This window comes from Aulonocara stuartgranti (genome assembly GCF_965226115.1).
Source record: "Aulonocara stuartgranti genome assembly, chromosome: 11".
NCBI classification, from domain to species: domain Eukaryota; kingdom Metazoa; phylum Chordata; class Actinopteri; order Cichliformes; family Cichlidae; genus Aulonocara; species Aulonocara stuartgranti.
The window spans coordinates 2,484,442-2,511,919 of NC_138947.1; the positions used below are offsets into that span (position 1 = coordinate 2,484,442).

Here is a 27,478-nt window from a genome sequence, read left to right on the forward strand (position 1 = left end):
ACTCCTCGTCTTTGCTGCCGTTTGGCTCGTTGAAAACAGAAAAGGTGTCACGGCAGATGGACACCCGGCTCTCTCGCTGCATTCATTAAAGACGTGGGCGACCTCCCACGTCTAACACTTTCATTTAAACTGTCTACTTTCAGCACCAACTTTCCTTCTTGTTGCATTCTGTTCTGTAGTTTCTCAGCCGGCAGGTACGTGCCTGTCTGTTTAGGTTGGCGCTTGCACAGCTAGAATTTTACTAAGATTTGATTGAAATTGGTGAATGGACAGGTTGAGGCTGACATACGTGACTTAAAAAAGGACAGTCTCAAGTCAAATTGCCATGAGCCTAGCTGCATTTATAAGGAGGGGAACTGCTCTGCATACCATCGAGTGTGTTTAATGTAGCTACTTTAGTCTGATTAGATAAAGCTAATTAGAAGATCAGAACCACCGTTTTTAGCAATCAATGCAGAAAATCTGGATGCAAATGCAAAGTGTTTATTGCGTTTTTATTTCTGCAAACTGAACACGGACACAGCCTCCAAGCTGCATGTGGCGAGCAGCAAAGAGGCGACTGCTTTATTTGCACAAAAACCTCTGGTTATAGAAGTCTATGGGAAACCGATGCTACTCCACACTTGCTCTGTGACCTCATTAAACACTTTCCCGATGACTTTATGGGTCATGTCAGTAGCTTCAGCTCATATTAAATAAAATATGAAGCTCACTTTGTAAATTATGGTCATTATTAGAATAAAAATGGAAGATTGTTGCATAACAACGTGTCTATGACAGTTTGTTAGTCCAGTTTCAAAACACCAAGATGGCAGCGGTAAAACATTTGTGAGGTCACAGTTGCTGTGTCGATCAGTCTACGATTCACCTTAGCAGATATTTTCACTTACCTTGGCATTGCGGCTGAAGTGGCGAGAGGCGATTGGGTAGGCAGACGAGAGGGAGGAGGCAGAGGGTATGGAGGGGAGTGCACCGTCCGAACCAGCACCTCCTCCACCTCCACTGCTGCTCTTCTCTCCTCCAGCCTCATTCTCACTGGCCCTGCCTCCCCCGAGGACCCTGCGCCGCAGGGAGGGAGAGCTGCCGGGGGTGCTGCGTGGAGAGTTACTGGCCGTACTGGAGATAAAAAGAGACAGGAAAAAAACCAAAACATTCAGCTGAGGGGAGAAGAGAGGAAACCGCTTCACATTTCATTGCTTGACTTGCCCAGTGAGTCTTTCATGTCGTGCTATGAAGAAAAGCTGCAGGCGTTTCTCATTTGATGATAAAACGCCATCACAAAGTGCCTACTGAGGACCAACGAGGGGCCACGCAAGGCCAGACCTATCAGCTAAAGTCATTTTGACTGGTACAGATAGACCGGGGGGGCATTTAAATCCAGTTAGTAAAGGGTGTTAAGACCATCCAATCAAGACGTGCAACTTTGAAACCTAAGAGCCACAAAGTAAACACCAGCAGGTCAGAACGACAGCGTACGAGCTTCAGTTTGTCTCTGATTCAGTTCTTTAAGTAAACAAGTGAAAAGTCAGACACAAATTTAGATGAGAACATAAGAAGGTCAACGGCGACAACAACTTTCCCACAAGCTTCTCTCATTTAGTTTTATTTGACGATAAAAAAAAATGGAATCATAATCTTACTGCATTTTACATCTTATATAACAAATTAATCAAGCACAAGAAGAAAACTAGTAGAGTAAAAACATTTAAACATCCACTGTCATTAGCTTTGGGAATTAATGCCACAACGCAGTAGTAGGGGTGGGCGATAGAAACGATATAAATTTAGCCAACGATAGAGATACTATATCGCTCTATCGCATGTTGATGATGTCATCAAGCTGCGCCTGTTTTGGTTGAAAGCATCGCAGCAGCTACAACCATTATCATCTGCAAATTATGGCGGGCGACAGTCATAGCAAAGAGGTGAAGCACTTTTGAAATATGGGGAAAGCCAAAAACTGCGCTTCCTCCACTTCCGTAACATCGATTCATTAATGTTGAATTCTCTCGCAGCTGTTCTGTTCCCATGTTGTTGCAGTATATTAATAACTAACCTCGTATTGTGGATGAATGATCTCAGTTGTTCTCCTGACTGAAGTTGCCCCGTGTACAGCATCCTGCAATGCGATTGCATTTGTCCCTGACCACCAGAATCCCGCACGTTAACTTTTATCGAGTGGAAAAAAAGTTGGCTTCATCCTCCAGCTTCACTGTGCTAATGTTATGCTAACATAGCTGTGTCGCTAGCAATCACGTAGCACAACATTATATACCAGCTAGCCCAACTTCAGTAACCCTGCAAACCCACTGCTGTTTAGTTTCCTGTCTTTATGTTAGAAGTGATAACAGAGCTGTACGTTTGAATTAGTTTCAAAAATCTCAGTCAGAACATGGTATGAAATGTTTAGGTGGAAACTAGCGAGCTAACTTCCTGTTAACGGCTAACTCCGTTAAATTTAATATATTCTGTTTTCATGGATGCCTGGATGTTAAACTTAATTGTTACACCTGGTAAAGCAGCAACGCTGATGATTTTATTAAAGATGAAAGAATTTAGACAGTTTTTAACTCTCAGTGTTCGTTTGACTTTGGGACCTGAAGCAGACGGAGTTTTGGACCCAGCTTACTCCGAAGCTCCTCACTACGGCAGCCGTAATGCTCTGACAATCCATCAAGCAGGGCGGCTTACCAAAGTTACACTAAAACATTTTTAACAGATTTCTGCAGCCCAAATCGGTTCGAGGTCAGTAAGCACAACCAGAATTCATACATAAGGAACACTCTCGATTTTTGAGAAAATTAAAGGATTTTAAGTCCTTATAGTGTGGAAAATACATTATACAGAAGAAAAGAATATATCGTGATATATATTGTTACCGCACGTGCTTCAAATTATACCGCGATACAGATTTTAGGCCATATCGCCCAGCCCTACGCAGTAGTCCAGATTTCTTTTTCAGAAATACATCCATATCCTGTGTGAGTAAAACTGTCATCATCAGTCAATCACAGATATTCCCGTCTTTCAAAAGACACACACAATGTATTGCAGGCCTTAGCGCTGTCACACTAGCTTTTATTGCCCCATTATCACAGCCGAATGATTTCAGGATAACAATATTACATCATCTCCACGGAGAATCTGAATGTCAATACCTTTAACATCAGTAAATCTCATCTTTAGCTTTTTTTATGTTTTTTCCCCTCATAAAAAGTCATTAACTGTGAGCCCATCACTTATCAACTATATGTTAGAGCGTCTGCTACAAGGTGGGCTCATTTTAACCTGCTTTTGGTTTTCAGATTAAATTTGCTAAAGCATTATTGTCGTGGCACGCGGCTATCAGCATGATAGCTCGTTTGAATAATCAGCATTATTTAAACACGTTTTTTTTTTATTTACTTGATGTTTAAGTGCTCCTGCTCAAATATTACTGGTTCTTTTATCTCCTCTTGGCAAATTAATTATACTCAAGATATGACTAAAGCGAGTTGGTAACAGTCTTCAATAAATGTTCAAACGTTTACAAATAAAATGATTATTCATTCATTAGCATTTAAAATGTTTGGATGTAGCTTTAAGAATCAATGAGCTCCAAATATAAAATGATATGAGGCACATTTTAATCCCTGGATTGGATTTAAAAGAAGCTCCTTTTGGGCTACAGTTACAAATGTAATACAAGAAACCAAAGCAAGAAGAACTGCTGATACACTCATAGCTTTAACCTCACTGTGTCTGCAGTGTGAGGCAGACACACTCAAAACATGCATTCATTTGCTTTCAATCAGTAAACTAATATTTTCACGCTGCCCTCGTGACTACAAAGACCATCGCCTACTGATCAATCACGTCTCTGAAAAGTGGCACCACCATTCCCAGGAGATCCCTCAGGCCTCGGAGCACATGGAGTACGGAGGTCAGATGTCTTTAGAGAGCTCAGAATAATATTTGATTGATGCGAAGTTCTACTGCACAAAATGTGACGAATGACATAAAGAAAACATCTGTGAGAAGATAAAACTGATCACTTTGTCTTTAAAATACCACAAAAAATGAACTAAAGAGAAAACAAACAAAACCTTTGCCATTTGTTAGCAGTTTCCTAAACAAAAATATAGTAGCAAGCAATGTTCCCTCTAAGCTGCGCGCGCAATTGCGCACTGCGGGCACGTCTCTGCGCACAGAAAATCTGTGTTGCGCACAAAACAAATAAAAAAATCTCACCTGAATTTAAATTAAAGTAAATACGTTAACAATTCTGTTTTGCAGTGTGAGTCAGTGACTGGCTGCTCCCGTATGGGATTAGAACGATGCCACCTTATCCCAAAGTCCAGCCAATGATGCGATTCACATTCGTATATACGCAGCCAATCAACGTCGCTGACAGGCTATGACAGCGTCCTTATGTGCGACACCGGTGTTTTAGCGAGCAAAGCGGCTGATGTGGAGTGAAGCCACGTTAATGACAACGTGTACAACCATTGGAGATGTGAGCAGGACAGACGGAACAACTGACGGACAAAGTGAGGACTTTATACCAGTTTTTAAATTGTGTTGATCGGCCACGTAAAACCAGAGTTATGATAAAAATATCTGCAATGTTTGTTTTTCCCCCCGAATACTGTCGTTGTTTATATTTACTGCGGGAAGAAACGGTAAAAACTGCGTTTGATAAGGAAAACGCTCGAAAGCCTGTGAGCGAAAACAAACCTCCCCCAGCATTTCCTATTGGTGGAAAAATGTACCATGTGGACCAATCAAAAAATGATATGGCAACATGGCATTTAGTGGTTTAGGAAGGGGGGAGTTTCAGGAGTGAAGGCGGAATTGAGATGTGAGAGATTTGCAACGTTTAGCGCAGATCTTGTGTAGTTAGTTTGTAGTGTAGTCAATAGTGTTGTTGTGTGTGTCAGAACAATGAGGCGACTGCTGAGTGTTACAGGTGTTACAGCAGTGATACATCTGCTGCTGTCAGGCCTGCAGGTATCAGGCTGTTGTTCTCCTTCATCTCATAGTGGACAGAAATTATTTTTTGGAGCGGCACAAATAATTTGTGTGGCATCAGATTTGATGCAGAACAGCTGATTGTTCTGTAAATAGTTTGAAATGTTTGTTTAAAAAAACGCCTTGGCTGCATTTTTAGGTAAACAGCTGCAAAAAAACTTTGTTGTTTGCATAACTCAGTAACTTTTTTGGAGAAGTAACTATATAATTAATTGCCCAACATTGGTCAGTATATCCTGTATTTTGCAGACAGAGTTACAGACTCTCTCCCAGACCACAGACTCATAATACAAGTCAGAGCTTTATAAAAATAATAATAATAAAGTTGTGTTTTCAAAATTGGAGTTAAAGTTATTTTTCCTTCCAATAGTGTTAACATGCTACACAGGTCATGAACAAGGTTTTTTAAATTTTCATTGTAAGTGGGCTAAAGCAGTTAATTAAAAGTCGTCTAACATAAATGTAAATGCTGTAATTTGATTATTTTACTAAACCATGTAACTTGGATGGATTCGATGCTGGCGTGACCACAGTGCACGTCTGCTGTCGCTCACAGTGGTCCAAGGGACGCTCAGGGAGTTTGTGTGTTTGCTCAGACACATGAAAAATTAGAGGGAACATTGATAGTAAGCAAGCTAAAGAGACACCTGGAAACCAAATATCACATGACATCTGAACCTGAGGCAGAAACCTCTTAGATCGTTAGATTAATGCTGGATTTTTTAAAAATGTCTGATAAAGGTTTTGAGGCATGTTAGTGGAGTTTAGTGAAAAACAGACATTGTAAGTAAAAGAGTCTGAAAACCATTTGGAGTCTTCATCTTTCCCTGACGAGGATCAATAAGAAACCGATAATACAGGAGGAATTTGTTAAGTCTAATTGTTGAATGTCGCCATTGTGTTTCTTAAATTTGTATAGTCTTAGTTTAAGCAGTAGGATCAAAGCCATTCCTTTGATCCTGACCACCTCTCCAGCCACTCTGTGCTGGGGGAGGTTTTATTGTAGATACATCCTAACTTGAAGATCTGTTTGATGTTTGGTAGAGCTTCCTACCCTTTGTATGGTTTCACTGTGTTATCTTTGGTAAACCATACATTGGGTGTGGGGGAAGACTACCCTCTTTATGACCAAGGATGTTGTTCCTGCTTTTAGGTTTTATGACCCTTTGACCAACACACACACACACACATTCTCACATAACACACACACATTCTCACACACACACACACACACTCAGTGTATACATTTACATACAGTGCCTTGTCTTTGTAACCAAAGGGGGGTTGCAAGGGGAGGTGTTTTGTAAACTATTGTTTGAAGTTTGTCAATAAAAGGCGGCGAGAGGAGGCCACCAGTGTGGTCATTTCAACGTGCTGGTCACAGACGAGAGGCCTCCCTTGCGCAAGAAATCGATCGAACACTGTTGCCTTGCTTTTCTTTCATGGGAATAAGTCTTGGATACAGCGGGGTCTGAGTTTAGACCCAACATTTATTTGGTCCTTCGGAGCCGGAGCCTAACACATTGCATCCACCGAGGAGAGGGAGAGGACGCCACCGCAACGTCTGGGATGATTGACGTAAAGCCCTGGTGTTTTTGGCTTGCCACCAGGCCGGGAAGTTTGCGCCTGACCTCCCCTCGGGATGGATGACGATTGACGGGATCCAGAGACTCTTCCCATGAACGTAAACAAACAGTGAGTACAGAAGGCCTTAGAGAGCGTCTCTATAACCGCGTGAATGAATGTGGGATCCTAGAAACGCGTCACCGTGATTCTGCGTGAAACGTTTGAGTCCCGGGGAGCGCTGGTCACGAGAGCGCACGTGGACCCAAAACAATAGAGAGCGGCTACGGGCTGTGCGTTAAACGTGAGTCCGGGAGCGCGCTAGCCGCGTGAGAGAGACGCAGGCTTCTCCGCCGTTTGGGGCGTGGAGAGTTCTCCGCCATTTGGGGCGTGGAGAGAACCTAGGTTCAGAGTCCGGAATCTCCGCCATTTGGGGCGTTGGAGAGTGTCCGAAGGTTGAATTCTCCGCCATATGGGGCGTTTGAGAGTTTTCAACAGAGAGCGCTAGCTGTGCGTGCAGACGCAAGCGATAGGCCTATGTTGTGTGTGTGTGCGGGCCAGACGTGGTCTGCGTGAGTGTGGCTGATTGTTGTCTTGTAATGGAGAATAAAATGTGTAAGTCTGCCTTAGAAGGAGATGTAAAATTTATGCAGAAAGTTTTACCAGGCAGCACGCAGTATGTAGGTTGTTGGTATAAGAAATGTGGATTTGAAGGGACATTAGTGGAAGTTAAGTGTAAAATGCTGGTAGAAAGAATATCTGTAAGTGTAGCAGGTAAAACAGGTAAAGCGAAGCAGAGGAAGGAATTGCAGTTAGCAGTTGCTAAGTTGTGGCTGGAGCAGGCTCAGAGGAGGAGAGAAGCACAGAATGTTAAAAGAGCAATATTGCAAGCAGTAGTTGTGAAACCTGAGGATGAAACTACAGCTCAATCCACTGCAACTACTCTAGAACAACACCGTAGAAAAGCATTAGGAAGAGCAAGAATGTTAGCAGAAAGTAGAGTCAGAGAAGAGCGTGAGAGAGCAGAGGTAGAAGTGGAGGAGAGATTAGAGGCATATTAGGAGCAGCATTGAGTCCAAGACAGACTAGGCAAGAGAGGAGACAGAAAGGAAAGAAAGTTTTTCTCCTGATCAATTCCGCGAGTGTGAGAGTGTCTGACGTCATGGTGTGTGTGAAAGGTATCCAGCTGGGGCAGACGTGATTCTGCAGGTCACCTGCCCAGTGGACAAAAAGAAATAAAATAGTTGTGTGGATGAATGATGGCACGAAGAGTGTTTGGTGTTTCTCAGTCTGAAACAGCTGTAATGCTATTTTCTGTTTTGGAGAAAAGTACAGTTAAAGAAAAAAAAACAGAGAGAGATGTGTGTTGTTTTAAGCAGTGATGAGAATAATGGAAGTGTGGTGAGAGATGAACACAAAAACATACTGAAAATGCATTAACTATACTAACCCCACATGCATATACACATACAATGATACTCATGAGACCAGACAGCATCTTAAGCATGAGATTCTGTTTGTCATCTTGTCCAAATCACTAGTAAGATGAAAGTGATACATAGACTAGTGGACTGAATATTATAGGAGGACAGATGGTTGCATCATAGAGGAGGAAACAGAATGCTGATGAGAGGTCTTGAATGAGTGAGTTGAGTGAGCTGATTGTGAGTTTCTGGTGTGTGAAGAAGTTTTACCATGGCACACATTTAGTTACATGAGAACTAAAACTTATTATGTGCTAAGACAACAGGGTTATGCTGTATGTTGTGTGTATGGCTGATTGGATGAATGTTTGAGATTAAACTGGCTGTTTGATTTGTCTTTATTACTAAAGTTGAACCTGCCAATTGGGTTGTTACGATTTATCCCCCTGGCATGAAGAACACGTGTCATGACTTAAACAAGGCCTTTCTTTCCATTATTTTCTTTGATTTCTTTTATTTTCTTTCTTTTATTTTGTTACTTTCATGGTGCACTGAAAGTTTTGTTTGATGATCTCTGTTGAGCAGATCTGCACGATTAGAATCGAAGCGTCGTCGAGAAAACTGTTGCAAAGTGAGCTTCTCCAAAATTAAAATGGGCTCTTATTTGGGACAATCAGGAAACAAGTTCCTGTCCAAAAGGATTCAACCAGGAAATCCAGTCTAAATTATTTTTCTTTTTGAAATGACGTTGTTTTGCTGAGCGTGGAAACGGATGCGACGATAATTTCCACAATTAGCTAAAGAAGGAATCACTGAGTGAATGAGTAAGAATTTTAAAATAAATGGGGAACTGACTGACTGACTTAACACCATTGTGTGAAGTCAACCCCCGCTTGACAAAGGTGTGGATGTATCTCTGTGTGTGTCTCTGTTACAGGAGCAGAAAGATGATAGCAACATCTGAGGTTGCGTGATGGTTTAACCTTTTAAATGCCATTTTTATGTTTGTGAATCTATCAGAGGTGTGTTATTCATGGGCTTGTGGTACTCACAGAAGTTACTGTGAGAAAGTGTGTACACACCTGCGCAGCGCTAACATTTGCATTTTTTCTTACAGCATTGCAGTTTTTCATGTGATTTGATGATGTGGTTTTTAGCAGAACAACTGGTGGATGTTTGTTTCTTTATTTCAGGTTTTGTTTTCTTTAAGAGTGCATGTAGCATTCAGCAGAAGTGGACAAGTGACATGAGTAAAACAAATAAGAGATTACGATATTTATGGAATAGTTTATTATGGGCTCATTTGCTGGCCACTTTTGGACCCATAATAATATATGAGTGGAGTGACTTTGCTTAAGGGAAGTCACCGATTACATTAATGTTAACTGAGCACATGGGATGATCCATGTTTGAGGCGAATTATGGTAACAATAGTGATTTAATGATTTGAGAAAACCTGCACATGACACTTGTCTTGCTGATGCTGAATGCTTGTTACCCTTGTGATATACTTGTTTATAAGTGTGAAGTTTGATTTTACTTCCAGATCTTGTTTTCCAGGCCATGATGGTGAGTATGCCGGCTCCTGGTGGAGCCAGTTTTTAAGGCAGGGATCCAGGTTTGGTGAGTTGACGCATGAGAGTGTCCATGCGTCAAGAGGTGGGGTCCAGAAGTAACATTAAACAATGTTTACTATTATTGTTGCAGTGATTTGTGTGATTAGCTGTTTATTTACAAGTATTAAACCTATGCAAGTGGTGCATCCATGTTCAGATGAGGCTTTGATGGCCTATAAGTGAAGTTCACTGATTACAATGTGGAATAACATTGAGATGTTAAATAATTTGGAATAAATTATGGGAAAACGTAGGAGTTTAATGAGTTTAGAATAAACCTGCAATGATACTTGTCTCTGTGATGCTAAATACTTTATTACTCTTATGATCTACAGTTGGTTGCGAATGTGAAGTTGTTTTAAATTTAAGACTTTGTCTTCTGTGATACAGGAGCTGGGAGCTAAACAAGCTGAACATTTAAGTGCTGATTAATGTTTTTACACAGGGTTACAGCTTGGAGTGAAGCTGCTCCAAGGGACAAACCCTGGAGATTGTTTTAGGGAGACTGTGCAACACTCTTGTACATGTCTCATTGGGGAGTTGACACATGGCGAAAGCCGTGTGGCGAGAGGAGTGTCATTTTTTCAATTTGTAGATGTCGTGAGATGCCATGATGAGAAGGAGTGACTGAGAGGATCGCCCACAAAATGGAACCTGAGGGAGCGTGCCAAGCTCCAAAAAGTGACAGCGCAGAGGAGGTCCAGCGATGGACTTGTGGTTCTGTGAACAGCACAAATGCAAGGTGACTGTAAAATAACTAACAGCACTTTTTCCACAAGTGAAGCCAGTAACTTACTATCCTAAAAGATTAGCTCTAGTTGCTCGTGCTTTACCTCCATGCGTGAGATCAGTATGTGCAGCAGCTTAAGCTGTACAATGTTTCAATAGTTTATTTCACCTTTTGCAATTGTTAGTTCCACACGAGGTAGATGTCTACTACTGCAGACTAAACTTACATTTCTGTCACCTACAAGACACTTGTCTTTAATGTTACTGTTACTCTCACAACCACACATATTACCATAAAGTGGTGCAGAATTCTGAATCTGTCCAACCCTTTTTGCCAACGGAGGAGGGCACTTCTCATGAGTGTAGAGAGCGCGAGGAGAAGACGTGTAAGCTGAGGGATGACTTAATAGATGTGCCACTCGTTGAGGGAAAGGTTTGGTTTGTTGATGATTTGAGTTTTACAACAGCAGAGGGACAGACTAGAACACGTTTTACTGTAGCAGACAGTGAGAGAGAGTTATCTATGTAGGACAACTAGCATGTTTCATATTTGCTTGAGCAGCAGAGATGCTAGCTTTAACGGAAGCGTGTAAAGCTGTAGAGAGACAATATACACTGATAGGCAGTATACATTTGCTACTGTACATTTCTTTGTAGTGCAGTGAGTGAGACGAGGTATGACAACCTCAACAGGGAAACCTGCAGAACACACCAAACTCTTGCAAAATCTGCTGGAGGCAGCGTTATTAACCAGTGGAATTGCCGTTTGTAAATGTGCAGCACACATGTGAGGGAAAGATCCGGTTGCATTAGGGAAAGTTTTTGCAGATAAGATCGCAAAAGAGGCAGCTTTAGTTAAACATGGTGTTAACCTTTTATCAGTACAGCATTAGCAGACATGCAGGCCCACTCACCTACTGCAGGACAATAGTTGTGACTTACAGAGGGAGCAAGCTTGCAGGATGATTTTTTATCTGTGTGATAAACCAGTACTGCCTAATAATTTGTATAAGACTGCTGCTATTTTGAGCCATTGGCTATACCATGTCTCAAACAGGAGGGAGATGAGCAGTCGTTATACTCACTCTAGGATTATTAAATACTTTTAAAAAAAAACTTTTTTGCAGAGAGAACTAATGGAACAGTAAAGTTAGGATTTAGGAAGACAGGCAGGACATGGTTAGACTGTATAGAATAAGTACACGAGGATTACTCCAACAGAGAATGGTCTGACTCTTTGAGATTACACATGTTAGAGGATTTAGAGTTAGAGTTAGAGTTCCAGTCTTCTGTAGTGATGATAGAAAAGCAGAAGAGAGAGCATATTAGCAGATTAGATGCTTGAAAATGTTTAAAAGTAAAGTAGTCATGAGAACAAATGATCTGCCAGATGATTCTGTTTCTTCGCAGGAGCAGAGCCTGAAGTCTGGAGATTGGATGATGATAAGGCCATGGAGAGGAAGTGCTGGTCCAGTCCATGGTGGGAAGGTCCATATCGGATGCTGCTGACGACGACCACAGCAGTGAAGATTGCCGGAAGGAACACTTGGATATATCAAGCGCACTGCAAGAAGGTGACACACATCCAGGCCAGCTCGGAGTAAGTGGCAGGAAGACCGGGAACAAAGGGGGGGGGAAAGCCTCCAGGGCCCCTCGTCTCAATCCGGTGAAGAAACCAACTGAGCCACAGGTACTCATCAGAATGGCTGGGAATGTGCTGTGCATCTTCTTGTGCCTGTGGACCCTGAGTGGGATGACAGGAGCGCATTGGGACAGAGCAAATCACACCCAGTACCCGCATGGGTTTTCAACCAACTACTGGTGGCAGTTTAAGAACACAACCGGATAGCATCACTTGGAGCGAGACAGTTTGTTTGGTTGCTTTAGCAACACATCCAGGAACACTGCCAACTTTTCAACTGCTCTGAACCTGAATGGAAGGTTGATTCACCAGTAGCTGGGAAGGTGAACTGCTCTGGTGAGACAGACCTGCTCGTCTGACTCAAAGAATATGACTTGTTGCAGGACATTATACAGTTAAACGAACTGGAAACAGGCCAATTGCCTATGTGTACGAAGGACAATGGATTAGCCCAAGTTGGAGATTAACCATGGAACATGGCAACATCACTTATTCTTTTGTCTTTTGCAAGAAGGATGTAAACAGAGAAGCCTTTTGTCTACATTTACATCATGAACACTTGAGGTTTCGAGCCAAGAAGATCAAAACAGCTTGATCCAATTTCCTTAACAAAGCTTTTTCTGTGGTGACAACAGGACAGGAGAAGAGTTGTAAATGCAGATAATTCACCAGTTGACTCTAACCCCCACAGGATGCCTACAGTGAAAAGATTTGGGGGGTTGATAGGAGTCATAAAGAAGGGTGTTGACCAGGCTGCAGCTTTGAAGTTAGCTGAGAGCCATATGGACAAACAATAAAGTCAACTGATGCGTTTAAATACCTATGTCTGTATACAGTTGGATTGTAGAGACATATGATTTTTGAGAATGATGATTCTTCTTGTTTGACCTTTGACATTCAGTTGTGTACTTGAAGAAATACATAATGAATTGCACGACAGGAGTAGATCCGCCACAAGGCTGGATAGCTTGGTTACCGTCTGGTCCTTGGTGGCATCTTCTTTTGAAAATATTAATTCCTGTTTTTGAACTGTTGATACTGATTTGCTTATGTATAGGATGTAGTTTACTGTGCATGAATGAAATCTACACTGACACTGTCTGAACAAAGGGTGCATAAGTTGAAATTTAAGTATACAATGACAAAAAGGAGGGAAATGTTAAGTCTAATTGTTGAATGTCGCCATTGTGTTTCTTAAATTTGTATAGTCTTAGTTTAAGCAGTAGGATCAAAGCCATTCCTTTGATCCTGACCACCTCTCCAGCCACTCTGTGCTGGGGGAGGTTTTATTGTAGATACATCCTAACTTGAAGATCTGTTTGATGTTTGGTAGAGCTTCCTACCCTTTGTATGGTTTCACTGTGTTATCTTTGGTAAACCATACATTGGGTGTGGGGGAAGACTACCCTCTTTATGACCAAGGATGTTGTTCCTGCTTTTAGGTTTTATGACCCTTTGACCAACACACACACACACACATTCTCACATAACACACACACATTCTCACACACACACACACACACTCAGTGTATACATTTACATACAGTGCCTTGTCTTTGTAACCAAAGGGGGGTTGCAAGGGGAGGTGTTTTGTAAACTATTGTTTGAAGTTTGTCAATAAAAGGCGGCGAGAGGAGGCCACCAGTGTGGTCATTTCAACGTGCTGGTCACAGACGAGAGGCCTCCCTTGCGCAAGAAATCGATCGAACACTGTTGCCTTGCTTTTCTTTCATGGGAATAAGTCTTGGATACAGCGGGGTCTGAGTTTAGACCCAACAGAATTATCTCCCTGCTGGCTGAAAGCAGGTTTATATGGAAGTAATTTTAAGTTTTCATATAAGAAAATCTTAAATTGAGACCTTGCTGACCTTGAATGTACTCAATTTCAAGTACTATAAATTGTTACACCATTTAACGTCACGTCTTTGTGACTGAAAGTAAATGGCCTGTATTTGTATAGCGCTTTACTTAGTCCCTATGGACCCGAAAGTGAAAGAATCAAGACTTACACGACAAACATGACAGACTACTTTCATTAAAGCAAATCACCTGTTTTATGTCAGCTTTCTCTCCTGGCTTTATTAATATTGTGCTTTTGTAGGTTTACCTACTTCAAACCCTACTATACATACTGTACAACAGGATACACAGTGTTCAACCTCTTCGGATATTTAAAATATAGTTTTCCTGTTTGTAAAGTACACTGCTCTGCCACTAGTAGGGGTGGGGAAAAAAAATCGATACTGTGTAGTATCGTGATATTTTGTTTGCTAATAATGTATCGATACAGGGACAGCAGATATTTTGTTACAAAAAGGTTTCTGTGCTCTGACTTCAGAGCACGTTGATCCTTTTTCTGAGCAAGAATCCTGAAATTCCTTCACTGTCCAAATGTGTTTAACTTTTGTTTTTGGCAGCAATAAACATGACAGTTTACTTATTTTAATTTAAGACATGTTTTATTTTAATTAAGTTTAAAACTTTTTTATTTAATGTAAAATTATATTTTGTTTTAATTTACTTTCAAATTCTTCAGTTGCTGAAGGGGCTGCATAGTTTTCACAAATTGCATAGTTCAGAATAGCTATAATTGTACCAGATGGTTGCATTCAGTTAAGTTGGACTAGACTGTAATACAAACTGTTCAGTTTGTCAACAATAAAACTGAAATGAGAGAAAGACTGAGTGTAAGACTTTGATATTAGATAAAATGAATATTGATAAAGTTTACCTTCATGTACAGAATCTGAATATCGCAAAATATTTTTAAAAATTGCAATAATATTGTATCGTGCGTTAAGTATTGTGATAATATCGTATCGTGGGATGTATGGTGATTCCCACCTCTAGCCACTAGTAGACCTGTCCTTGTTTATGATTGGTCATATGATGCCAACATCACTTCCTTCATGTGATTGTGCTCTTAACTAGTTTGGGAAACTTAGGGAAAAAACAAAGGCTGAGATTAACACAAAGGCTTAGCTTAAAAACTCAGTATCAGGAGTTCATGAGGAAACAGGAGGAGGAGGTTAGTCAGAATGATATAACCTCCAAAAACAACCACAAGGAGAACTGAAGCTGAGGGAGTCACCCGTAAACATGACCGGGTTTGTTTTTACAGGGAAATAATCCTTAAAATATTAGCAGTGATGCTAATCACGGGAGCATTATGTCAAGTAGCATTAAGCCATCTTTAGGTAACGTACGCAGGGCAGCAGAGCCTCTAAATAGGCTTGTTGTGCAGCCGGTCAGCTAGCAGAGTGTGAGGACACTGAATGATGTGAGTCTGTGTCAGCACGCGTTTACATCCCGGGTTTAAATCCGCCGGCAGCTCAAGTGTAAAAGGAAAACAATACTTGAGGTTTTCACAACTCTCCGTGACGTAAGCAACCCTCATCCCGACAACATATTTAACAACAAGCACCACCAACTATTGTCACATAAACCCTCATAACATAACTTATTTCCTATCATAATAATAGTTAACTGATTTTCCAGAATCCACCTCTGGGGGTGACTAAGACAGCCAGTAAGCATGGTTATCATATACAGTAAAGAACATGAGACTGTTAGCTGGAATTCAACAGACTTATGTCACTTCTGATCATCTGATAAGTCAATAAAAATCCCAAATAACACACATGTTGGTAGAGGGATATTCCCTGTGGGGACAAACAAATGCTATCTGCAGAACAAAGGTTTTAGTTATAACAAAGACAATAATCACATTTCCACATAACTCTTTTTTCAGCCAGTTGTATTAACTGGAGGAGTTTCAGTTACTGAAGAATAAAGTTGTCCAATCTAACAGGACATACAGTCCAATTAGATCAGGCAACTAAATGCTACATACGTGTGTTTTCTTTTTTTATCTGCTGCATGTTTTAAATTCAACAGATATTCAACAGCCAAAAAGCCCCAATCTGAGCCAAAAACAACTCTGTATGCACAGGCTAAACAATGCTGACTGCAAAATAGTTCAAAGGAACTGAGTCGTTCAAATTTGATAAATCTCTGTCTCAAACCGAAATCTGTGGGAGGATCCACAACTGGTGAAGATTGCTGTACAATTGAAACTTCCAAGATATAAAAAAAAGTAAAAAATTGACTGTTCTTATGTTTAGGCAAAGACTGAAATTACAGGTCATATGTTAAAGCTTCAAAATAAGTGCCCTAAAAAGGCTCGAGATGGTTGCTGAGTGGGCAGAATTTGCTTTTAAAAGGATGTTTTTGATCAGAGCACCTGAGGAAATCTGTGCCTCTTTTACACCATCGTCATCTTTGATGATTAGTACTACGTTTTACCAGAAAGGAAGAGTTTCTATATCTATATGAGAATTTACTAGAGAACTGCTTCCTCTAAAATAATATAATATGTACTTTAAGTCAAGTATTATCAGCTGGCTAACATTTCTGAGACTCTTACTTTAACCAGTCACTGTGTACATATGCCTGCTTTAAGATGGATTTCTTAAGGTCAGACGTCATACAGGAACGTGAGTTATTCCATTTTAACTGTGTATACATATGCACACTGTTAAAGCACTAATCATTTTAGCCACATTCTTCATATCCAAATATTTTAAAAAGATTGCCCTGCTTTTCAATACTGACACAGAAAAAAAGACTTGTAAGTTATGTGAAATATTTCCATTTATACCAAGTTAAGTAAAACTCTGGTATTGTAAAATAATATTTGCAATATGGTCAATAAGTGAAACGTATGTATGTATATAAATCAGTCCATCCCTACCCTCCTTTGATTGTAATTATGCTTCAAAATATGCAACAGATACATTTTATATCTACATATATAGCACATATTATAAAGTTATGGCACTGTTTACAGTGCAAAACAAACAAACGGACTAAAAATATATATTTATATCCATCTAGACAGATATACACGCACACAAAGACACAAACCCCCCACAAACAGGTGAAAAACTAAAAAACTGATTAGATGAGAAATGGACAGCTCTTCTGTCCGGACCTCAGTCCATTCAAAGAAACCAACAAATGATATGCAGTCACTGGGCAGGGCTTGTACCCAGGAGGAGGGATTAGCTTAAATATTGTCCTCTATCCTGTCACCCATTAAATCCGACAGATGATCAGCTAATGTGCAGCTAGCACATGGAAAACAATCGGTCTGCTGAGCCCGTTTACGACCTAATAACCTGCCAGAGAAGCAAAGTCCAAGGAGAGGGGAAATATGCGAGACGTTTTCAGCTAAAGCAGCAGCCTGTGCACAGGATGGAGGCTGGGCGGATGGAGGGAGGGTGGGGGACCTGCGGGATGAAGCTATCAGCAGGCTGTTGCTGCGCCTCCGTGCTACCGGCGGGCTCTGCAGGATGCGACCTGTGTGGGTACGTAAAGCGGAGCATTGCACAGCAGCCATCCTCCCTCCTTTATGCCACTTACTCGAACATGTCATGAGGCGTTTGTGGTCCAGCTGATGGTCACAAACCCTCGCAGCAGGAATATGGCACCGGTGTTCCTGCTCGGAGTGTGCAGATGAAGCACGGCCGCTATCAGGGTTTTTCTTCTGCCGCGTTTCCTTCAATAAATCCGAATTAATTTCCCACCGGGGCCGACGCCCCTGCACCTCGCCGGTACCGGACACACACCGCTACTCCCTATGCCGACTGCAAGACCCGGTAACGGGCTGCCGTGTCTGCGTCCATCCGTAATCCTTTTGCAACTATAGGGGGAGGGTGGGGGAAGGTGGGGGAAGGAAGAGCAGGAGGAGGAGTAAGGGAGTGAGAGAAGGAGGGAGGGAGGAGGCTCCGTGTGTATTTTTTTTTGTAAACCGCTCAACTGATGGCATCGACAAGGATGAAAAGTCCGACTGAGCCGTTTCTACCTTAATGAAGTGGGCAGGGGCGTTTCCGGGTGGAGGGTGGCACACGGGGCAAGGACAAGGCATGGGGCCCCACAGGAATCAGCAGTAAATACACAACAAAGCTGGTCAAGTATTACAGAGGATATCAGCGAAAGGGAGAAAAACCAAAGAAACGAACTTCAACTTAACTGGATTTGTCTGAATTAAAATCTTAAAAAGAATCAATAAAACTTATTCAGAATAAATGCAGAATATAGTGAAGTACAAGTATAAAGAAACATGCAAATAGACAAGTATGTGAGGATACTTCAAGTAAAAGTGTATTAAAAGTCGTAGTTTGGTAAAGTATTTGCTTAATTCCACTACGAGCCCTATCAGAGCTCTCATCCAATGGGAGTCTTAAGTTTAACAGCACTTGAGTCCAAAGGCAGTGGTGGGAGGATCGGTGTCATGATATAACCCCCTCTGAGCACTTCTTTACAATGAAAAGGGTGAAAATCATGCTTCATCTCGATGAGGACGAAGTGGTTCCTCACAGTCAGCAGCTCGTTAAGTTTGAACATTTACTAACTCAGGTGAATTATTGACTTCTACAAGCATCCATGATGGATATCCAGGGGTGTGTCGCATGGTCCCCACTAAAATACGACTAGGTTCTACTTCTACTCTACTTTATGTTCGATTCAAATACTGTACTTTATACCCAATTATGTTGCAATTTATTGTTTTGCAGATTTTAAAATATAAATGATTTAACATTTAAGTTAATACACATTTATAAATCAATTTTTAAAAAAATCTGTAATAAGGGCTTAGTTCTGCATATAGAACACAGATTAAATATTCTGATTTCAGCTCATATTAGCAAGCTTTGTTAACAAGCGCCATCCATAAAGTGCACGCGTGCATCACATGAGCAAATATATCTGCAAATTAGTACCAAGTCACAGCCTGCTAAAGCCCTAGGATCTCACTCAGCAAAACAGGCGCGCTGACTTTGTGCAGGTTAATAACTCACCTTGTGTCCAGTTATGAGGAGGGAAACTATCCACAAAGAGAAAAACTGCTTTGCTCTGTAGTAGGCTGTACTGTATTTTCACACATGAGTCCATGGGGATGGTCACTTTTGGAGCTAACCTCAAGGTTTGTTAGTTTGTGGGTCATTACCTATTAATGTGTTCAAGTATAGCATCTTGTAAAGCTACAAACACGACTCCAATGTGGCTAGCTTTGACAGTACAGAGGCCACGTCTGCCTGTAGTGAGTCCACCTGGCCAAAGTCCAGAGCCCACCCAATCCTTTAACCCTCAGGCTCTCTGTCCATCCCTCTGGATTACAGTCCACATCATAATCCACACTGGCCTGAGCTAGGCCCACATTTCCACTATTCTGTCTCCCTGTGTGTAATCTGCTTTTCTGAGGTTCACCCACAGATGGCTCATACTCATGTCAGAGTCTCATGCACCAAGCGGGTAATGTGTAAGGCCAGATGAATGCACCGTAAAAGAGCAGCCAAACAAAGAGCTGCTTACTTTAAACCTCAGAGCCTGTGAGGGTACATGCTGTAACACAAACCAAAGAATACAACTGCAAAAGCTAATTAACAACTCCAGGTTAAAGCAGCGACAGTGCGATTATCAGGGCCAGTAGTCAGCATTTTTCTCCCCATCAGTGATGTTATTTCCTTTGTTTCATGCAGTGAAGGTATAGTAACAGGTAAACATCACAATCATCTCTGCTGAAGTATTAGCACCATGATTGTGCATGACTTCGTTTCACTGACATGCATGCAGTATTTCCTCCGCTATACTGCAGCCACATATAGTTATAATGAGGCTACAGCTATGGATAAAAGCCTTTCAGTCAAGCTGCAAGAAGACTGGCATTTTCATACTGCTCTTCTTACTGACTCACAGCACTTTAGACTACAAACCACATTCACAGAGCACTTAACCTATATACATTAAGCCCTCCATGCAGCTGACATTCAGGGCAAATCTAGAATTATGGATTCAACATGCAGGTCTTTAAATGTCTGTTTCTAAGGAAACAAGAAGCCCAACCCATCAACGCAAATGGGGAGGAAGCTTGATAGTGGCTAAAGCTACGCTAATGGCAAAACGGCAGGCATGCTAGTAGTTAACAACACAGACCGAATAAAACACAGACATGGCTTCTGGGTCTAAAAGATGAAGCCCACTATGCCTCATGGTGGGAAATTAGCATAGAGCAAATAAAAGATTCTGACATGTCATTAAAAAAAAACATTAAAGGAAACATTTCTAATACATTTGCATGGAAAAATATTAGAACAATGACAGTTATTACTTCATATGACGACACAGTCCGATATATAAATCATCAGCACTGAAGCAGCATTGCTTATGAATGAGTTCTGCTCCCCTTTCCTGTTTAAATAAATACGATGTCAATTACAGAAGCAAAGATTCCTCTTGCTCAAAGACACCACACATGTATTGTTTTATTCCAAATGTCAGTCAGCAGCCTCACTGATTACTACTAATGCTGGTTAAAGTTGACATGAGGTCCTGCCCAGTAAAAGTGAGTAACTCTAAAACAATTCCTAAAACCAGCAACAAATGAATATACGCAGTGTGATCCAGAAGAGCTGCACTCATGCGGTGACTAACATGAGTCATGTGTTATTATCAGTTAATACCATACAGCGAGTGATTATGCTCACATTATAGGGCTGAACATCATGTTAGTATATGACTCCTCTCTTAGAACGAGCATGTACGCACTTGTACGAAGAGGAAACAGAGCTGCTGAACTTTAACCTACACCATGAAATGAAACTGATGGAGTGCACTCTTGTACTGATTACTCTACACATAAAACATTGACACAACAAACCTCAGACTGTGTCCTCTGCAAAACAACACCAGAAGACAAGAACAGCTTTAAAGTGGTGGTCCATCAGACCCGCCCCTCCCTGAGCCTGGTTCTGCCGGAGGGTTCTTCCTGTTAAAAGGGAGTTTTTCCTTCCCACTGTTGCCAAAGTGCTTGGTCACAGCGGGTCATATGATTGTTGGGTTTTTTTCTGTTGTATTACTGAAGGGTCCACTTCATAATATAGAGCATCTTTTGTGTTATTATTATTAGACATTATATGTATTATTTCAGATATATTTCATATTTTAAATTTATTTAATTTACATTTATGATTCTATTCTATTATTAAATCTTACATCTCGAACAGCTGAGTCACAGTTTAGTCCAAGAAAACTGTTCTCAGTCATGCTGCTGTTTTTCCTCAGTGTCAGTTCACATCATGGTGCTCCATTATCAATCTGATTTGATAATTCAACGTGATATTTGACAATAGGGCTGCCACAAACGATTATTTTGATAGTCGACTAGTCACCGATTATTTTTGCGATTAGTCGACTAATCACATCATCATCCATTGGACATACAGCGTACAGCTTATTGCACCAGCAGCATCTGCTCTTATATAACTATCATTAGCTTACAGCTTTAAGTGTTTCAGGTCTGTGCTAATTAAAAATAAAGACAAGATGATAGTTTATTAAAGTTTAATGAAGTTTGCAGATTGTTTCGGTGAAGTTTAATAAACTCCTTGCTATCTAAAATATAACAGGACACCGGAGTAAACTCTCGAGCATCTCACACTTCTGATAATCAGCTGTCTGCTTGACGTTTATTCAGCTGTGTAAAAACTATAACTTTAATCTCAGCCAAACCGATTTACTCAGGAACAAATAAAATACTAAAAAAAAGCCAAACAATAACATTTTAAGCTAAGTGACGGCGGTGGGTTTGAAAACGATTTGCCGGGAGTCCGGTGTTCTCACGGCGCTAGTGACCTAGCCCCCGGCTAGCTATCGAGCTAGTGGGTAACAGACGTCTCCGAAAACGTCGGAGCGCTTTTGAAAATATGCGGTGTCTTGATAAACTGAGCAGATATTTGAGGTTTACACAGCTACATTCTCGCCTGAAAATATGTTAAACGTTTATTTTGTGACCCGGAAAGAATAATAAGAGTAATATAAAAACTAACTAGCTGCCGCCATTGTTGACAACAGAGCTGGGCTGCGCTATGAATTCTGGGACGGAGCTACTTCTTCTTCTTCGGGGTTTAACGGCAGCTGGCATCCTTGTACATGCAGTGCTGCCATCTTCTGTTTCAGTCCGTTATTACACTCTTAAATCCTGCTACTTATTCCTGCGTCTTTTGTGATCTTACAAAGCTTCAAACGACGCGTCGACTATTAAATCAGTCGTCGACGATTTTGATAGTCGACGTAATCGTGACTAGTCGACTAATCGTGGCAGCCCTATTTGACAACTCACTGCAGACACATCCCAACCTGAATAAACTACAAATCTGTGGGAAACATGCAAATGTTGTGACAACTCTGAAACCTGTGCAGCCCCAGTTTCACCAAACATTATTTAAACCAAATGTTTTCTTTTCCATTTAAGCTCCACAAACATTTGCTTTCACCATTAAAAAACCCTCCCTAATCCTCGCTGGCCGGGTCAGCTGTGAACATTAAAAATCATTAATATGCTGCAGAACAATATAAGTAGGTCAATAAAAGGAGGCGCTGATGAAGAGGACAAGGGCACAGCTGTTCATGTGCATGCCCTCAGAAGCCCACTGCAGTGATCCACACATCCCTCATCTGATTGGGCTCACATGACATCATCAGACCAGGAACTCGCTCCCATTGGCTGGAGGTGATGTCATCATTCCGAGGAACAGATAAAGAGTGCAGGAACCCGCCTCTGGTCCTTGTGCCTGACTCAGCTCCGCTTTTCCTTCAGAGGTGGTCTCATTTTCTTTGTTTACAGTTTACATAACCCGGGTTCTGTCCTCAGTCACACCATCCTCTCAGGTCATCTGGAGCAGTGATGTTGATGTTTAAATACAGGGTACAGTCTTTGCTTTATCACTGCGATCCTGCCATCTGACTGCTTCTAGGTTTTTGTTTTTTTAAATTTGACATCATAGCATACTTGGACTCAATCAGGATTTTAACAGGTAATCTGCAAAAACAAATGACTGGTATGGTATGTGGGAGGAAAGAAAAGCTAAGATAAAAACACTCCCATGTTAATAAAAGAAGTTGTGTTGTAATGAGTTTTTAGTCAAAACGGGAGGATTTCTTAGACATGTGTCGCATAAAAGCTTTTCAGCTATAAATAAATACATATAATTAGAAATTGGGAGGAAAATAAATAGAGAATTATGTAGATTCTGTCACGAGGTACAGGAATCATATCTCCAGTTATTTTGGCATCATAAGGCTATATTGTTGTTGGTCTATAAAGGTGAAAAGTACATTTCCTCTCATAATTCATCATTTTAAAGTTGTCCTGTAACTAAATTACAAATACATCCTTAATCAATCACACTGCCCAAACAAGCTCATCCCTTTATAAACGGTTTAAATTTTACTTGAACCTGGAGTAACCAGATCTGACCCTTTCTGCTCCTCTGGGAGATTCCAGGAAGAAGAGGCTGTGAACTTTAACCCCCACCCGCATAATTCTGTTCAAACTCTGAACAATCATTTATAGCATTTTCTTAGAGCCATTGCCACAGCACTGATTATGGTTTTTACGCAGAGAAGAGGAAAAACAACCAGTGGGAAACTCCGCGGGAACAGAGGCACAGCACAGCAGCCACATGCAGAGAGCAGTGGTGGACTAATGAGCTTCTGCATGGAATCAAACTACTAAACATGTTAAAACATAAAGCACAATCACACCCAGGACACAGCTTTCTTTAGGTGAGGTTCAGACGCTGTTACACACAGAATCCTTTGTAATGCAGTAAAGGTAAAAACAATAAAAAAAAACAACCCTGCAGTTATGAAATGTTTATTTGCCTGGAGACACAAAATTGTTATTTCCTTAAAGAATAAAAAAGGAAACTTCATTTACTTTCAGCTTAAACACAAACTTTCCTTGAGCTTTTTTTTTTTTTAATAAATTGTAGAAAGGTGAGATGACAACTCTTTAATCAAAATATATTTAAAGCTATGATTGAACATTTAAATACAGAATCATGAAAAAGGAGCTTGCCTAAGTAATATCAAGCTTTGCAGAAGCACACCGGACCCGACTTGCTTCAGTCGAATGTGCTGCAGCTGGTTTCTGACAGGTTAGAGATTCAAGATTCAAAGTGTTTATTGTCATGCGTCACAAGAGAAAAAGGCATTTCTCTGTGCAATGAAATTCTTGTGCTGTCCACCCACAGATCCCGATTAATATATAGAATAAAAATACAAATAGTACAAATAAATAAATGATGACAGAAAAAGAGGCAAAAATATGGAGATTGAAACAGATGTGTGCAAAAGAGCTAAAGCAGAATATGCTGGCTTAATATGTAAGATGACCTGATGTGCAATATATATATATTTTATTACTGTTCAAAAAAATAGTTATAAAGAGTTAATGCACAGATGTTGAAATGAGCTGCACAGCTGCACGCAGAGACTGACTCCAAACCCTGACGAAACAGTTTCACTGACACGAAATGTAATGCCACCATCACAAGATAACGCATCCTCAGGTTTACTTGTGAACATAATCTCTTCATCTCTTCAGAGGAAAAAGTGCTGCTTAGATAAGTACAGGGTGGGCCATTTATATGGATACACGGTAATAACATGGGAATGGTTGGTGATATTAAAGTCCTGTTTGTGGCACATTATATCACATATACTAAATGGCCTGCATTTATATAGCGCTTTTCTAGTCCATAGGACCCCAAAGCGCTTTACACTACATTCAGTCATCCACCCATTCACACACACATTCACACACTGGCGATAGCTACTGCTCCCCTCAGGCAGGAGGCTCCGGTCCATTCGCACCAGAACCTCTCGCCACAAGAACAGTTTCTTCCCCTCTGCTGTTGGACACATGAACAATAACCACATGACTGTCCCCGCCACTAACACATGACCCTACGCTGTGTCACTGCATCATTTCATGTCTGGCACTGATCACCACCTGCACTCATGTATATATCTTTCTACGTAGCACTCATAATTCTTATTCTCATGTATATATCTCATGTATATCTCATGCACATATCTTTCTTTCTACATAGCACTTTAATTCTTATTGTCTGCACTGAAGCACCGCAGCAATTTCCTAATGTTGTAAACCTCAACATCTGGCAATAAACCCATTCTGATTCTGATTCTGACATTGTAGCCACAGCTGCCCTGGGGCGCACTGACAGAGGCGAGGCTGCCGGACACAGGCGCCACCGGGCCCTCTGACCACCACCAGTAGGCAAACACGGGGTTAGTATCTTGCCCAAGGATATTTGGCATGCAGCCAGGATGCAGCCTGGGATCGAACCACCGACCTTCTGATTAGTGGCTGACCTGCTCTGCCACCTGAGCTACAGCCACCCAAATAAGCTTTACGAGAAGGCCCACACCTATTTTTACATATAAAGGAAAAACCCTGAATATACAGCTCAGTTCTTCTCTTTTTCCTCCTCCTTAACTGTACGAACTTTGGCTATATGTCATACAAATAAAAAAAGAAAGAAAAACTTTTCATCCTGTCCTCACTAGCTTTAGGTAATTACCTTCACCCTAATCCAAAATAGCTGCTCTCGTGTAGTTTCAGAGAGAAAAATATGACTGAGAGCGTCATGTGCTTTTTATCTCTCACCAAATGTGCACAGATGAGAGGCTGCACAGCTCGTGTGAGTCACCGCCGTCTCAGCGGGCCTGAATGCAAATCGGCTGATGTTTTTACACAGCGGTAAGCACAGAATACCCAGGAGGCTGCTGAACACGGTGCGGACGCTCTGTTCTGACCTCCTGAACTTTATGTGCTGCGAGATAAGAAAGAACCTTCACTTGAATCACTGAAGGTAAAAAGAAAAGCTTGAGCTTGGCCTGTGCCATGAGGAGCAGATAAACTGTAGATAAAAACAAATAAATCACTGACTGAATCCAGCACACTAACCTGCAGCGGTCTCCGTCAGAGTCCCTGCTGAGCAGGCTCCTGAGGGACCAACGAGAGCGGCGGCTGGGTGACGGACTACGAGACCAGGAGCGAGACGGCGGTATGAGGAGGTCATGTGACGGACTGTCCCGACCTTGCTTCGCTGTCCCCATCTCAGTAACCAAAGAGGGCGAGGGACTCCGATGTTGAACAGCTCCCCTCTCTGTGGACGACTGTATCACGATTTGTGGAGTTTTGCCCCATTGCGGCTTATAAGCACAGCCTTGCTCTTCCTGTTTCCGCCTTTTGGTTCTTGTCCTACTACGGTGGGAGCCACGGGGTCGGTCGGAGCGCAGGGGTCTGGGACTAGGCGAACAAGACCAGGACTCTGTGTCCGAGGACGGCGGGAGGACGGTCAGCATTGGGACGGGGATGGGCTGAGCCAGAGTCATGCCCTCTGGTCTTGCAGGAGGGGACATCGTCATCTTTTGAGCTTTTCAGTCAAGGCCATCAAGAAGGACGAGCATTTAAAACCGACCACGTGTCGGCCACAGACAGCAACTTATTGATTACGCACCATGTTTCCTGTGAATTTAACAGATTTTCTTCTGAAGGTGCTGGTCAACTTCTCCTGAAGTGGTAAAAAAGGCAAAACAGCTCTCAAGTGAACAGGTTTGAGGGTTTCTTGCAGAGAAAAAATACACAGCAGAAAACTTGTTGGCAGTCTCAGTTTCAGTTCTTCAACCAATCCACTTCCCGCTGTCCAGTCTGTACATATATGCTGGCAACGAGAGGCTAAAACGCTCTGCGATCCTCCCACTTCTGTGTTCAGCTTAGAAGTCTCACTCTTTTGAGTTTAGGCAGACTTTCCTGAGATAAGGAGCCTCAGAGAAAAACATAGCACTGTCTGGAAGGAGCCACCTGAGGAGCAACAAGAGCAGAAACCTGGCGTTCAAAACGCTGGCCTGCCTGGACCTGACCACAGCTATCATAAATCTGCTTCCTCACATACAAGTTGTTAAAGTGATGGTTTAACAGATTACAGACATTTCTGTCAGACAGCAATGATTATCAGAAGACTGATCAATAGAATTCATCTGTAATGAGCTAATTTATGTTTGACTATTTTTGGATCATTTAAAGAAATTCTCCCTTCAAGAAACTCTGAAATAGCCAAAACTGGGTGAATGTTGGGGCTTTCAGATAACAGCCACTAATTAAAGCTTCAAGAGACCAATTTTTAAAACGCAGCTGCTCCAGAACAGATACGCAACCTTTATGATCAAACAAGCCAAATAGGGGTAAATTAGCCGATAAACATTACTGATCGGTGTAAATGTTGTTTTATTTGTGAATTAACAAGAGATCCAAAAACCCCGAAAGAGCCTTTGTTGATTTAAAAGGGTTGATTTCAAGCGCAATGCCCCCTCCCTGCTCAGTTTTATTTGCTTTAGGTTTGAAACATTAAGAGATGCTGGAGTTTTATATCCTGCAGCCATAACTGTTCAATGGATCCTGTGGAAACATAAAATAAATAGCTAATAACAGCTACCACCTATATACCTCGAAGACGCCTCAACTCATAGTAAACTTTCAGTTTTCTAAGATAGCTTGTAAATTGAGAAAAAAAATTTGAATTTTTTTGTCAGAAAAGTTATACACCAGGGAACATTCAACT

General features: G+C 41.4%; 1 protein-coding gene and 1 long non-coding RNA gene across 7 annotated transcripts in view; one reads left to right on the forward strand and one right to left on the reverse strand.

Moving 5' to 3' along the window:
- gramd1a (GRAM domain containing 1A) overlaps nucleotides 1–27,478 on the reverse strand; it is a 51,826-nt gene that overhangs the window by 20,015 nt on the left and 4,333 nt on the right. For 3 of the 6 annotated variants that reach the window (XM_082551515.1, XM_082551513.1, XM_082551514.1), the window contains 2 exons: nucleotides 25,822–26,721; nucleotides 891–1,116 (listed from right to left, as the gene is read on the reverse strand). In XM_082551515.1, coding sequence (XP_082407641.1) covers nucleotides 891–1,116; nucleotides 25,822–26,285 — 690 coding nt within the window. In that variant the 5' untranslated portion in view covers nucleotides 26,286–26,721. Of the gene's footprint in view, nucleotides 1–890; nucleotides 1,117–17,408; nucleotides 17,681–25,821; nucleotides 26,722–27,478 lie in introns of those variants that run through there. The other 3 variants (XM_082551516.1, XM_082551517.1, XM_082551518.1) reach the window with 2 other exon arrangements.
- LOC309717177 lies at nucleotides 5,873–13,692 on the forward strand. Its single transcript, XR_014279642.1, has 2 exons — nucleotides 5,873–6,705; nucleotides 9,544–13,692. It is a non-coding gene; the product is annotated as an uncharacterized lncRNA (long non-coding RNA).